At 38.7% G+C, this 16417-nt stretch overlaps 1 protein-coding gene across 1 annotated transcript in view; it reads right to left on the reverse strand.

The window, feature by feature from the left end:
* Positions 1–16417, reverse strand: part of LOC122796779 (macrophage mannose receptor 1-like) — a 154020-nt gene that overhangs the window by 117176 nt on the left and 20427 nt on the right. The window contains exon 2 of the mRNA XM_044065507.1: positions 12330–12446. Within this exon, the coding sequence (XP_043921442.1) occupies positions 12330–12446 (117 nt within the window). The remainder of the gene's footprint in view (positions 1–12329; positions 12447–16417) is intronic.

The raw sequence follows: 16417 nt of genomic DNA on the forward strand, positions 1-16417 counted from the left end.
GTTGGATGGTGGGGAGCTGACGAAAAATGAAAATGGACAACACAGATGCAATGTTATGGTAAGAACATAACTTTTTTATCTGATGTCAATTTTCATTCATTCCTCAGCTGTTGGGACCTAGACCCCAGCTACCTATGATCCTGGGTGGACTCTAAGGATGGATATTCCTGAGCACAGCTCAGCCAAATGCTGGTCTTCTCCTTGAGACCAGATTCAGTTTGCAAAGAGAGATAAAGCTATGAGGAGTGGCTCAGGTTGCAGCTGCACATATATTATCCATGAATGCCCTAAATAGAAACACTGAAGAAGTTGCCATGGACCTAGTTGAATGGGCTGTTAAAGGTTTTGGTAAAGTTAGACCTAGCTTGTTGTAGATAAATGATATGCAATCCATCAGCCATCTGGCCAAAGTCACCTTTGCAATTGATTTGCCCAATTTAGAATCTGCAAAAGACACAAATAATTGATCCATCTTCCTAACTTTTTTTGTTCTTTGTAAGAAAAAAGAAAATTGTCTATGAATATCTGATAAATGCAACATATATTCACATTTGTTTGTAAATTTAGGAAAGAAAACTGGCAAATTAATAGGCTGGCTAATACTGGATTGTGACACCACCTTAGGAAGGAAAAAGTGTTGGTACATAAAGTTACTCTATCCTTATGAAAAATCAACTAAGGAGGTTTAGAGTATAATGCTTGAAGTTCTGAAATTATTTTAGCAGAGGTAATGGCCACTAGAAAGATAGCTTTCCTGGTCAGGAATTTAAGATCACATTTAACTGCTGGTTTAAAGGGAGAATGAATTAAGGCCTGTAGCACCAAATTTAAATCCCATGGTGCAGTATGATCTTTATATGGAGGCCTCAGCAATAGGGTGCCTCCAAAATGGCTTTACAAAACTTAGATGAAGCCAAGGAAAAATTCTCATTTCCAAGCATAAAAATTAGAGATTGCTGCTAACTGAACTCTAAGAGTTGAGAAGTTAGCTTCCTCATTAAAAATTGTTGCCAAAAATTCAAGAACACTTTGTACAGGGGCTGAGAAGGGGTTAATATGTTTCTGCTGTGCCCAAAAAATGAACCTTTTCCATTTAATCCTGTAAAGTTTTTTTGTAGAAGCCTTATGGGAAGATAAAAGTATGTGACAGACAGGGGAAGAGGGCATTGGTTTTCTGGCTATTAAAGGAATTGGAAAAACCATGCTGTTAGCTTGAGATTTGAGATATCTGGATGAGTCATGCCTTTTGGGAAAGGCAGGATATCTGGAACTGGATACAGAATCCATAGCAGATAAAGTAGGTGAGGCCAAAGGAAAGGGAACCAAATCTGTCAAGGCCAGTAGGGTGCAATGAGGATGACTTTGCTCTTCAACTGGGCAGCTTTCTGTAGGAATTAGGAAATTAGGGGAGTAATGGGGTAGGCATAGAATAGACTGGGGATAAATTATGGAGTAGAGCATCCCTCGGTGATTCACCCATGGAGGGATCAGGGCAAAGAAGCTGCTGCACTTGTTGTTTAGGGGAGATGTAAAAAGATCACAGCAGGGCTAGCTCCATTGATGGAAAATCATATCTGTCATTTTCTTGTTGTGAGACCACTCATGAGATAATAGAATGGACTTTTCAGTTTGTCTGCAGTCATGTTGGACTTCCCCAGAATATGCATTGCTATCAGAAAGAGGTTGGAAGATATCACCCATTGTCACCCTCTGAAGGCTTCTTGACACTAAGGGCAAAACCTGATTCTCCCCTTGTTTGTTGATGTACGAAACCAGTAACATGTTGTCTGTCTGGCTCACAATTTTCTAAAAATGGAGAGACTCTTGGAATGTCTACAATGTTAAAATCACTGTTGTCATTTCCAGAACATTGATATGTGTGTTGGCCTCTTTGGGGGATGAAGTTCCTTGGCCTGTTTTCCCCAGAAAGTGCCCCCACCCCACTCAACCTGGGAAATATCCATGGTCACTACAGCCTTGGACTGAAGGAGGATGAAAAGATAGCCCTGAAGAAGCTGGTTTGACTGAATCCACCACCAAAGGTATCCCTTCCATGCCTGAGTGATTCTTATCTTTACTGACATGTTTTGATATAGAATCGACCACTATGTTGCTGTCATCCATTGAAGAATTCTCATGGGAAATCTTGCTTGAGGAACTAGAGGTAGCAACACCTAGGACAAATTATACACCAGTATCAAGATGGCATATAAAGCATTGCAATGCCCACACTTGGGCAGCTCAGACCTCCTCACCATCATGCTAATGCCAGCATCCAAACCTGCACTAATATGACAAAAAACACTGTGAAGCAAATCAGGGTATGGCCAAAAGCAGCAACCAAAGCACTCCAAGACTGCTTTGAAAGTACAAACTGGAGCATATTCAAAGAGGATGCAATAGTTGAGCTACATGTTAACTGGGACAAATAAACAGAAACTGTGATGGCATATATATCTAAATGCATAGATGAGGTGACCATCACCAGAAACATCATCATAAGTCCCAACCAAAAATCCTAGCTCACCAGCAATGTATACAAGCTTCTGAAGGGACATAATGTGGCATTCAAATCAAAAGACAAGCAGACTTTCAGTGTGGCAAAGGCAAACCTGTAGACAGGGATAAAGAAGCAAACCAAAAAGGGCCTATGGAAAGAAAGTCCAGAACCACTTTACTGACACGAGAGACCCTGGGTGCACTTGGCAGGGCATAAAAGTCATGACTGAATACAACCCCCTGTCAGTCCAATGCAAGGACAACATAGAAGCCCTGGGTAGGCTGATGCAGGTTTGAGGAGAGGAACAGCTGCAAGGCAGTGAAACTCATGACAGATAAAGGAGACAAAGTGCTCAGCCTACTCTCAATTGAGGTGAAGAGGACCCTACAGCAGGTGAACCCTAGGAAGGCTGCAGGACTAGACATCGTGAGAAAGGTGTTATAGGGCTGTGGTGAGCAACTAAACACTGTACTCATGGATATATTTAACATCTCCCTCGGTGAAGCAGAGGTACTCAAATGCTTCAAAAACACAAATATTATTTCATTGCCAAAGAAATCATCTCCCTCAAGCCTCAGTAACTACAGACCAGTAGCCCTCACTTGCACCATTATGAAAAGCTTTGAAAGGTTAGTCGAAAAACACCTGACAGCAAGCCTCCTAGCGTCACTAGATCCACTCCAGTTCACATATTTTGCCAATAGCTCCACAGCAGATGCCATTTCAGTTGCACTGTATCTCTCATTGGCTCACCTTGAGAACAAGGACAGCTATGTTAAAATGCTGTTTACTGACTTCAGTTCAGCATTGAATATTGTCATCCCACAACAGCTAATTGAAAAACTTGTTCATCTAGGTATCAACACACATATGTGCAAATGGATCCTGGACGTCATGACTGAAAGACCTCAGAGGGTATGCGTGGGCAAAAACTCTTTGAAAAGCATCACAATAAAAGCAGGAGCACCTAAAGACTGTGTGTTGAGTCCACTACTGTGTACTGTACTAACCCATGACTGTAAAGCTAGATTCAACACCAACCACATCATTAAGTTTATGATGACACTACAGTTGTGGGCCTCATTAGTAAAGGAGATGAAAAGGACTATAGGGAGGATATGAGAAAACTGACTGGTGTGCTGAGTACAACGTCAACATTAATGTCAATAAAACAACAGAGATCATAATGGACTTCAGGAAAACACAACCAGCTTATTCTGCTCTCATGATTAATGATGAAATGTTGAAGAGAGTAAAAAGCACAACATTTCTAGGGGTTCATATTGCTAAGGATCTATCTTGGTCAATAAACACCAGTCATATAGTAAAAAGGGCTCATCAATGGCTGCATTTCCTGAGGAGACTGAGGAATGCAAGCCTGCCACCTCTATCTCTCCACCTTCTATAGGGGTACCATAGAAAGTATCCTAATGTGTAACTTTTAAGTATGGTACAGGAGCTGCTCAGTTTCAGACCACAAAGTCCTACAAAGGATAGTGAAAGTGGCAGAGAAGATAAAGGGCTCCAAACTTCTAGCATTACAGGATTTATACACAGCATGATGTCACACAGAGCTGCAAAAATATTCAAGGATCCTGCACACCCTGCTTATGAACTGTTCACATGCTTGTTGTCCAGCAGAAGACACTGCAGCATGCGTTGTAAAACATCCAGGTTCAGAAACAGCTTTTTTTCCTCAGGCAGTGAGACTTTTCAACTCTGGGAATAATCTCAAGGAAACTGGTCATTGACAAGAATATGGGACAGCCAATTCTTTTGGTGTAAATAAATGAGAGACAATTCAGATTCTAAACATAAACAATACATAAATTACAATGAATGTGCAGTATTATATACTAACTAGATCTTATTCATGTGAGAAGCACATAGTGTAATAGTAACTTGTGCAATAAGAAATCATTCAGCCTCTGAAAATTACAGATAAGGTAAACGGTGGTAATATGTAGGTAGAATAACCTGTCTAATGAGAAATAATGAATATATGTCCATTGTATGTGTTATTGTATGTCTATATATGTCTTCTCAGTTTGAGTCTGCTGCACACAATTTCATTTAGACTGCATGTGTGTAGGCTAAATGACAATAAAGTTTACTCTGAGTGTTTGACTTTGACTTTTGACTAGAAGCATGGCCGCTGACATTGATTCTAAGGCTTGTAGAATCAACTGAGCTGAAATCTTGGTACTGCAAATTATTCTGCTAGTCTGTACTCTTGCAAGAGGGAGAGAAGCTGTCAATGCTATTGTGTTGAACACCACTACTATGAATTCCAATGTTTGAATTGGTTGTAACTGATGCTTTTAATTTATGGTTATCCTCAGATGAGAACAAGTATGGACTACCTGATCTCTTGCTTTTATTAGTAGATGCTTGGTTGGGACATCCAAATATGGAAACATTCAGAATCCCTGCAGTCTCAGGTGAGCTGCTACCACTACCATGCATTTGGTGAACATGCTGGAGGCTGTGGTGAGGCCAAAGGACAGTGCTCTGAACTGATAATGACTAGCTCCAAGCCAGAAATGTAAATAACGTCTAGATTGTCTGTTCATTTTTAAGTAATAGTATGCACCCTGAAGGTCTGTCGAGCACATCCACTCATCCTTGCCCAAAAAGGGCAGAGTGGACTGAACCATAACTATCAAAAACTTTATGTTTTGTACTGACTTCCTCATGTCACTGAGATCTGAAATCAGTCTCGAGTCTATTGTTTTCTTTGGCACTAAAAAGAATCTTGAGTAAGTCCTGGACTCTATGTGATCTGGTGGGGCCTCTTGGATGACTCTTTTTTCTAGCAGTTTTAGTATTTCTAGTGCAGCTACTTTCCTCTCACTGGGTGGAACATCAGAAAATATGCATACAGATAGTGGTGGAAGGGAAAAGGGAATTATGTAGCCTCTGGAAATAATCTTCTGCACCCAAGTATCTTTTGTTATGTCTAGCCAGGCTCTCTGGTGCTGGGATAATCAACCCCCGATTGTATCCAAACTAGGACAATTGGTCCTCCTTTCAGGAGCGCTGATAGGTTCTATCAGAGAAAGAATCTCTGGACCATTGGTTCTGAGGGTCTCTTCTGCCACATGGGCATCGTCATCCATTTGAGTTCTGCCCTATCTCCACATAGATCCTGAAAAACACCCTGGGACAGACTGAACCACATTTTCTGACCACCTCTTTGATTCCTGGAAAAGGATATTTGATGGGCTGAAAAATGCACACCCACTGCAGAGAGGGTCTTTCCATCTTTTTCATGCCTGAAGAGTGTGTCCTTCACTTTTGGGCCAAACAGCAAACTGCTGTCAGAGTGCATTGATGAACAATGACTTGAAGGGCTCTGGAAAATCACACAAATGCATCCAAGCATGTCTTCTGATGGACATGTCTGAACCTGCAGCCCTTGAGGCCCCTTCAGCTGCATGCAAGATAAGTCTCATGGAGGAATTTGAAATAGACTGAAGGGTAGCTAACTGAATGGCCACAGAAATTTGAGCCTCAACAGTAGTGGTCCCTGAAAGGCACTTTGAAAGCTCCTTGATCAAGTCCCTTTGTAATTTTGCAATGTGTGTCAAGTAGTTCAGTGACCTAAGTGCAAAGGTTGCTGAAACATACACAAACTTCCCAAATCTGTCCAATGCCCTAGACTCCCTGTTAGGGGGATGTACAGAGGAACTTTGCTCAGCAAGTTTCTTCTTGGTGGCTGATGCTACAACCATAGCATCTACGGGCACCCCCCTTACTCCAGAACTCCCTGCCTACAGGAAAAGCTGGAATCTGATCTGGTCTCCTTGGGATTGGCTCAACTGAGTTATATTCCTTCCACACCTTGCCTAGAGATGAAGTCAATGAGCTCATTGGCGGGTGAAGTAAGCAGGAGGTAGATGGGCCAGCTCCAAAGGATTCCAGGTATACTGATTCCTCTGTTGAAGGGTTATCAGAGAACCAACCACTTCTCTGCTTAAGGGTCTCAAGGATGTTTCTGAATAAGACGTCCTGATGTGGTGATCTTGAGGACCCATCTCCTTCATCAAAATCAGTATCCTTGGCGACTGACTACTGAGGAAAGTCCAAGTGCCTCCTCTTGCACTTCCTCTTTGGACTTCCTTAGTGACATGCTCCGGAGAAGTACTAGAAGAGATCATAAGACTATGCTGGGTGGCCTGGAGACTTTCATCTGGCTGTCCCTGTAGCACAGAATGATGTGACTCAAGATGTAAAGACATCTGGGATCCAGAGGGAAGATCTGAGGGGATAGGAGCCTTCTGCCCTGCTGGAGCAGAGGACACTCTCTTCGCAACCTCAAAGGCAGAATGCTCCGAGGGGAAGAAAGACAATGGAGCTGAGAAGCCCATCTTCTGGCCTATTGACTCCCTCTGCACTGAAGGCAATCTAATCAAGGCGAATGTTGGAGCTGAGCTGTCCAGTGCTGAGGTTCTGAGGGACATAGATGGCTCAGAAAACTTCAGAGTGAACTCCAAAGCACTGGACCCAACAGGGGTGCTTCAACTTCGAGAGTCCTCAGACTCCAAAGACATGAAAGCTGGTGCACTCAAAGATAGCTTCATATCTAAAGACAAAAACATCTTTGAATCCAAACCAGATAGACCCACTTGGCTTGGATCTAGGGGCTCTGAAACAATTGGTTGGATCAGAGAAGGAGTTGCTATAGTTGATGTGGAGAAGGATAGACTCCTGACCCAAAAGGGTAGGAGTCTGGATAGCACCCATCTGTATCTGCATTGGGAAGAATCTCCATATCATTCTGTTTACATCAGCTTTGGTCAAACTTCTGGAAGAAGGAGAGGATGGGGGACTTAAGAGTGCCATTGCTCCAAAGAGGGAGAAGGTACTCTGGAAGGTACCTGGACCAAAGCAGGAGAATATCTGGTTCAAGGCAAAATTCACAGATCTGATGTTGGTCACATCACAGCTGCCTTCAGATCCGATTTATGTTTTTTTTTTTTTCCCAGCAGCTTCTCTGAGGAAGATGCAGTTGAAGATCCAGAAGGCGTAGGAGACTTAGTGGAAGGCCCCTTTGGTTTAGGTTTGGTGGACTTAGCCCCAGCAATAGCTTCTGAGAAGGTAGGAAGTAACCCCTTCAAAATACATTTATTTTTTCTGGCTGCAATAATCCACGGATTAAACTTTTTGCAAATGTCACAATCTACTTGAAGTTGGTCCAGGCCAAAACAATACATACAAAGAGTGTGGGCATGGTACAAAGGCAACTTGTGCCCGCACTTTTGGCACTTCTTAAACCTGATCTTTTCTCTGACATTTTCCACAGGGAAAAAAAAAACTTACAGATTAAGTTTAGGAAAGAATGTAATTTTTTTTTTTTTTTTTTTTTTTTGTTAATAAGAAAAGAAAAAAAAGATACCAACAAGGCCATCAAGAATTACACAGAAAGTGTAAATGTAAGGAAACAAGTCGAAAAATTAGCTATACCAACTATGGTAACAAGGATTACACGGAAGGTATAAAGGGTAGAAAAAAGTAGAAAAGGGTATAAAATTAGCTCTTTGAATGATAGTAAGTGTATGAAAGGGAGGATTAATGACTGATAACATTGAAAAAGATAAAATTGAAACAGTTATTGTTTTTTGAAAATGACTGCTCAAGAGGTCAAGATGACCATGTCTATTCATGAAAGCAGCAAATAAGATCTGAGGTATGTTAGAGGTTGATGCATTGTGGGTAAGGGAGGGGCTTGAGAGTTTATTGGTGATAATGAGCTAGTGTAACAGCCGAGTTGGATCCAAGGATCAGATCCTAACCCAGTAGTTGAGGAATGAATGAAAATTGACATCAGACACCATATTAAAACAAATAATCCATTTTTTAGATAGCAGTAAAAAAACAGAAAAAATGCAGATGAATTGCAGTCATTATAGAGAGCAATGCATTTAAAGCATAAATTGCCTCAGATTTACAGTTGCTCATTCTACAACTAAATAAGGAAAAAGTTCTGGAAATATTAAAATGCTTACCACTTGTACCATTGTCCAATGCAGGTTGGTTATTTAGTGAGATGGCAAGAAAATGAGATTCAGAGACATGCATGACCGCAATGAGAATGACATCATTATTGTCTCATTACCATGTCTTTGAATCAAACACTAGCACTATCAGACCTAACTGTGACAGTATTATCACTCGATGTCCATGCATCATGTAAGCAAAGGCAGCCCCCCGCAAGTACATGCTCACATACATACACACACACACACACACACACACACACACACACACACACACACACACACACACACACACACACACAGAGTCACATTTGGGCAGCCTCATTTATGCCCTCTGCAGGCATACACACATTTATTTATTTATTTATTTAATTAATTTATTTATTGACATTTGTTAAATAGAGATGTCCAACTGAGAAAAAGCCCTTTTGCAGCATAGGCCCAGGAAGAAAAGCTTCAAATTAAAAAAAATACATTCTTTAACTTATACTCCACCTCTACAGCTTTGCTGTGTTTATCTGCACCATGAGTACCACCACGGAAGTGAATGGATGACCACTGTGTTTTAATACTGGTCAAATTTCTTCCTTACAGAGTAACATTTTTCTCAGTCGAGTAATCTTCTGAATCACTCAGCTGAGTAAATCAAGAACCATGGGCATTTCCAGAGGAGACCACATGGATAGCTACCTCAGGCCACTGACCTAGATGCCACAATACCTTATGGCTTTACCTGGGAAACCAGTTTCCATACTGAGGCTTCCACAAGGGGAAAACCTCAGTGGTGGAATGGTCTCAGAATTCAAAAGGCTTAGTGAGATAGGGAAAATGTCAGTGCTAAGGCTTCTCCACCATGTTAACCCTTTCTGAATCACAGAGATTAAGATTAAAAGAAAAACTGGTATTAATTATGTAAACTATAATTACCAAAGGAAATAAAATATAAGGAACATTTTGAACTTTTCTTCATTGAAAGTATATTTCTGCATCATATACTGATAGACAAGAGCACTAGCAGAATGATGAATAGGATGGCATTTTTTGTATTTTTAGATGGACTGAAAGAGACCCAGTATTAATAAAACATTTCATTTTGGCATCCATTGTTGCTCAGCAGCCGACCTTTCAGCTGTTGACCAGGAAAATGAGGTATGTGGTGTGTGAGTGTGTGTGAATACTGCAAAACAGGTTATGGTCTTGCACAAAGCAGTCAACATGCTGAGATTTCTGTAAGGCAAATGCAAACATCCTGACTGCTTGGGCCTAGCAAAGTTATTAAGGATGACAATACGTTTGTATAACTTCAGAGTTGCAGTGGTGCATAAAATTTGATAAAGATGTATAAATCAAGACTGCTTACATCTTTTCAAAGTCAAAAGTGAGATAACCAGCTCACTTCAGAAAGGAAGGTAGTTTGACTTTGCTATGTAAGACTCTTACATGGGAAAAGGACCATGGTCAAGATTCAGCGACTGGTTTCATACTATGTATCATGCACCTGTAGCAGAGTTAGCAATGAAGGTACTACTGAAGATTTAGTAGTGATTTACAGCCCCGTTGTGTTACAGTTCAGGGATACAACAGAATATATACGTAAACGACTGCTTAATAACACACACATATAATGGGGTGGTAAAATGTGGTCCTAATGATATCAAAGATATGCAAAGTGAATATAGTCATGACTCATAACCATTTATACAGGGACTTAAGTAGCTTTGTGTATCTGACCATAACAGGAAAAAGCATACCAAAACTTTTTCACTGCATAAAAGAAAAATGTGCTGAGTCACCACAACTACTGCCCAGCATAATACTGTAGCTCTAAGAGGTACTGGATCTTGCTGGTATGTGATGATATCATCTGGCATCGATGTAAAAAGTTATTATCGGAGGGTAAATTAACATAATTTCACTGCTCAAGAGATTATTGTTCACTTTTGAGTCAATCAAGAGGTTGTACCGGTCTTGATTGATGTGTCATCCACACATGTTTATAGGTTCATAGTTGAATACTAGGCTAACTGCACCAAAGGGCCATTTTAACCCAAGATGAGAATCAAACACTGTACCCTGTGTCTGTTAGCTGAAGACCTTAACAATTATGGAGACCAAGGTATATTTAGTCCATTTCATACTGGCTTCAGGGACTTTTCAGGTTCCTTAAAGCAGATTAAAGTTCTGTTCCTGTTATTTTTTGCTTAAAAATATCTTGAGCGCTATACTGTCCTGGACTCAGCCAGGATAAAAAAAAAGATGTGTTGAATAATACCTTTGTTGTTCCTTGGAAACTTAAAAGGTTTCAGCTTTTCCATAGTCACTTGAATAAATGTATTCCACTCACTGTTTTACAGGGTCATTGGCAGCTGCTTTTCTGTGGGTTGCTGATAAAGTAGGAATGTCTGAGGCTTTTAAAAAAAATGTCATGTCTCCAGTTTCAACAACTATCACTGAGAAAGATGACTCCTTTTTGGTAAGAGATAATTCTTGATGCATGCAAAACCTAAAAACAAACAAACAAAAAAAAACAAAGTATTTTTTTTTGCAGGGGAAAGCCCCCACATATATCCCTGCTAATTATATATTCTAACTCCGAGTTAACACAATCCCCGGGGAAAGAGGTATATTCCCATACTCGAACACTGTTGATCTCACATGCCTGTTTAGTTGACAAAATTGGGACTATTAAGCAGATGTCGACCAAAGTACCATTTGACAAAGTTCATGGGACCCATAAAGAAATATATATTTGCTTTAAATTGAGATATATTAGTCAGAGTTTATGTTTTCTGTTCTTGTGAGAAAATGCTGTATAGGAAGTAACCAATCTGTGGAAACTGCCTTGTGCTTCTGGGTGTAAATTTCACTGCATAGCTTTGCATCCCCTTGGATAGTTACACTATATGGCAATGTCTACTTGCATATTGATGCCTGGCTCATTTATCTGCTGTTAAGCATAGCCAACTACCAATAACCATTGCTTGTTTTCCTTTAGCTATTCCATGTCATCTTCTGCTGCTGTGCAGACACTTAGCTGCACATGCTGTTTCTAGATGTGTAGTGCATTTCTAAGAATCCCTGCCTGGGTTTGACACTGAAATGGTTCCGTCTTCTAAAGCAAAAAATACCTGCAGATTTTTAAGACAGAATAACTGTATTATGTTATTATATGGAGATTGAAGACAGAATAACAATCAATAGCCAGAGGAAGGGTCAGTATTTTACTGTTATATACTTAGAGTCCTAAAAATGCTGTTGTGTTTTTCTCTTTCCACTGTTAAGTAAAAACAGCATATGCATTTAAGTCTGATTCAGAAACTTGGTAAATAGCAAATCATTTTCAGTTCTTTAAGAAATGTTGTGGTGTGCACTCCTACAAAATGATATATATATATATATATATATATATATATATATATATATATATATATATATATATATATAAGCAAAGCCCCAACATTGTCATGCGGGGAACTGCAACCCAAATCTACAGCAGTTCAATATAAACAACTTTGACGGTCACCATTATATTTGCAAGAAATAAAGTATTTCTCTTTCTTTGTTACCTGGAAATGTTAGAACAAGAAATTATACTTTTCACTACACTAGTTTTGAATTTAGCACTTTGAGTAACTGAGTTTTGAAAAAAAAAGTGTGCTATACGATTTAAAATGCGTTCAAAAGCAAAGAAAATCATGCCATGTGGCAACAGGCAGACAGAAACAGAGGTGCGCTCATGGACAGATACATGAACACCCCCCTCCACACACACACACACTCAAAAACACATATCTGCCTATCTACATACATATACATATAAAAATCATTACCATCTACATTTTGGAAGAGTCCTATCCATGCAAATTTTGATTTATCAGATAATTTTTCTATGTTCTCATGGATGAATTCATATTCGATGTGATCTTGAATGGAAATTAAAGATGCTCCTGTAAAATTAAAGAAAATACAATGTTGCTATCACTTTTTTCCAGCAAAGAGGAAAAAACAGCATCCAATAAAAAATGCATCCTTTATGTACTTTTTAAAATGTTTATCATAGCTAAGCCAAATATTGACAAAACTCAACAGAGTACTGTGGACTTTGTTGCATGATTGCTAATGCTTAACTGTATTCATACTGGAAATATAACAAGGTTAACAGTTTTATATTCTGTTAGAGTCCATACCATGAAATGAATTAATTAACATCCTAAAATTAGCTACATTCCCTCTTTACTTTCTAGAAAAGATATTAGAGGGATACCTGTTCTTCCTGTCATAAGGCAGTTACTGAACTGAAAGACTGGAGTGTCAGTGCATTGATCGAGACCCCATCGTTAATAACACAGAATTATATTCTAGAGATAATATTTTATTATTTTACTTCTCACATACTTCTCACATGCCTTTGAGGCAGTGGTTTAAATGAAGAAATAAACCCCTCTATGTCTGTAGACCACCTGTTACTGCAGCGCACGATAGAGAGATAATTAAGCTTCACTTCAGAAATTAAATGTTACTTGTGCCAACAGCACTAATGCAGTTTCATCCAGTCCAGTCAAGAAGTATCAGAATGCAGGAGCAACAAAACAACAGAAATAACAAAACAAATGGAAGGAAAATGTAGACAGATAACATTTTTGTCAGACAGTATTATAAGTACCTTCAAACAGTCCTGCTTACATGTAAACTCAACTTAAGCAGAAGCATGGACAATAGGGCTTGTAAGTATAAGCTGAAATGTTTTGCAGTTAATCTGGCACCACTGCTTTTAACCGCTAGCATTGTTCAAACTGTTTCCTGAAGACTGCAAATTATAAAACAGGAAATAGATGTCTTTACCTCTGTAATATCAGATACCCAGTGGTCCTGGATCTCATACCTCCACATAACAGATATCTCCAGTAATACTGAACCACTAATCTAATCATCAAAAACTGATAAATAAAAAAAATAAAGAAATAGATTCATCATTCAGTGCCTCCCCCACCTCTGGAACAGACTCCCCCTACAAATTAAGCCATGTGAGGCACTATCTTCCTTTGAATTGGACATTTATGAATGGTACTCACAAATGCACCCTGGGCATCACTGGCTTTGTCCTCCCTGAAATAGGGTATTGTCTAAAAGTAGATACTGGCCAAGTGTAAATGATGGCAGGTTTCAGTTTTTGAATTTCTTATGATGCTATAAGGAGTAACATGTATGAAAGAGCTGCAATTTCCATGACTTTGACATGTATCTAAATGTAAGAAATCGACATAGGTGAAAAGAGTTTGCAGAAAATGTATTTCTATGGCTGTATTCCATTACCCCATGACTGAGTCATCAATCTCAACTGATTTTTCCACAATGAAAATAGAACCATGAAAAACTGCAGGTTGACAAAATAATTGAAATGGTTATTTATCTGTTTATTTAGATTTATTAACCAGGTAGGCACTGTTCCAAGTGGGCCCTTTCAGGCATGTTTGGAGTGTAAAAAGCAGTATGCAACAAATACATTTTGTTTATGAAGTGAATCAAGACATTGCGTGAAAAACAAGGCAGTTGTTACAGACTGCAACATTAATAATAAATACAGAACACTAATAAAAATGTAGAAAATTATGTGTCACAATTAAATGGTGTTTTTGTAGTAGGATAAGATATTCTAGGAAAAGCAATGGCGTTTTTACAGATTATAACATTGCTGCATAGAAAAATGCAGTGACCAAATGTCATACCTGCAATAAAACATTACCTACAATCTATATAAGACAGGATAAAAGAGGAGACAGAGTGAGGAGTTAAAGGAAAAAAAAGGCTAAGAAAAGTAGACAAATAAGGTATGCAATTAGACTAGTTAAAATACTTGATGAGTGGGTCAAATTTAATGTTTCTTATGTAAATTTAGTTCAAAAGATTGAGACAGAATGAATGTACTTAAGTTCAGTTAAGCGAGTGTGTTCATATGGAAATATTTACATCTGGCTTTCATTATTAGATGTTTTCTTGAAATTTTGAACAGAAGAAGGCAAATGATTGAATGTCTTTTAAGTTGGGTTGTAATGTGTGGCAGTACTTCCCAGAGATTTGAGATGGAAATTGAGAAGGTATGGCTAGGACAGTGAAGAGGATTTTGCAGGATAGAGAAAGATGATTCAGTGGAATAATTGGATTTAAGACTGCAGCTGAAAGACTTTCTAGATAGATGGAATACACCAATGGGAATAAATTTAAGCTATGAAGTTGAGATCCTGAAATGGCTGACCTTATATTCACCCGCAAACCATTTCACTTAAGAACATGTCACAATGGTGTTCTCTTTTTGTATAAAGGGATAGGAATCTGCTAATTCAGTTGCATATCATATGGAAGAAAATTACATTTTTGGATGTGCAGAGATTAGTGGAAGAACATAATTGATATGAGATGGAAGAATGACCTATCAAATAAATTCCATCGTTCTGCTAAGAGAAAATGAGAGATTTTTCCTTGCACAGAAGAGAGATTTATTGACTTTGGTTCTTGTCAAGTTCATATGGTACTGGAAATCACATTGAAAATCTATGCAAATTCCTAGGTAATGGATCCGGTCAGTTCATTTAATGGAACACAAAGTGATTTGGAGAAATTTGCTGGTTTAAGGGGATTGATTTTAGTGTTTGTCATATTGCAAACACTATAAATCAAAAAGGTGCATGTTTTGCAGCCAGCTAAATAGCGGGATTCCAATTCTATCTTGATAACCAGTAACAAAGAACTCAGGAACATTGCTTAAAAACAAAAAATCCAGGCAAACAAATGCAGGACCGTAAAGTTTTGGAACCACACTTTATTGTAAAGTTAAGCACTTTTGTCCAGGTAGAAGGACTTTATCAGATCTAATAAGCCAGTTCATTAACACACTTAATATATAATTAAACAAGTCACGTGACAAATTTATTACCAAATTAAAAGCATCAAATCACCTCATTAAAACACAAAGCAACCAGACTAAAATATAATTTAAAAATATGACACAAAAAAGAATTATTGTAAAATAAAACCCACATAATACAGTAATGATGCTAGTTAAACATACCCTAGCACTATTATTCACAAACTTTAAAATGAGATGATAATTGAAAAAGATGGACTGTAAGTAGCAAACCATTGAATATGCAGTATTTTTAAAATAAATGATGAGGGGAAAATTTGCCTACATGAAAAAACTGATTTAAGTCACAACACACTAGAAATTTATACTACTTTGTTTGATCCAGATTTTCCAGTGGAGTTCATTCATTCTTTCTACCTCTGAGTGAAACTTGTATATACTCTGATATAAGTAAAAATGGAGGGTTGTAGTCTATCAGGATAGTACCACAAATCACCTCTGCCATTCGATTGTGTCTCACTGGCATACTGCTAAGTTCTCACTCTGACCCATTTTTCAGTGATGTGAGTCACTAAATGTTGATTGTAACAGAATGTATATCTTGACAGATTTTAAGTTTTTCTAGCACCTAAATTTGAGTCTCAGCAGTAGTAAAGATGTAAGATAAAGGAATTCTACCTTCTAGCGTATGCCCATAGGGAACTGAACAAGCAACAGAACTTACAATAGACTTGTAGAAGACAAATTAGGCAAACTTCCAGTCATGTATTCCATGAAGTTAGACCCAGAGATTAGTCCAGTGGTCACACTAGCAAGAACAGTTCAGATAGCAATGCAAAACAGTCAAAGCCCAGTTAGACAAAATGGTGCAGCAATGTGTGATTTGTCACAGAACCAACTGAATAGGTATCTTCCATGGTAGTTGCTCACAAGAAGAGCTCAGATGAAATCAGAATATGTACTAACCCAAGAAACTTGAACAAAGCATTAAAGCGACCCTAACATCCTATGGGTACAGTTGAAGAAGTCGCAGCCCTCATGCTAAATGCCACCGTT

This window comes from Protopterus annectens, chromosome 3.part0 (genome assembly GCF_019279795.1).
Source record: "Protopterus annectens isolate FY-2018-M chromosome 3.part0, PAN1.0, whole genome shotgun sequence".
NCBI classification, from domain to species: domain Eukaryota; kingdom Metazoa; phylum Chordata; order Ceratodontiformes; family Protopteridae; genus Protopterus; species Protopterus annectens.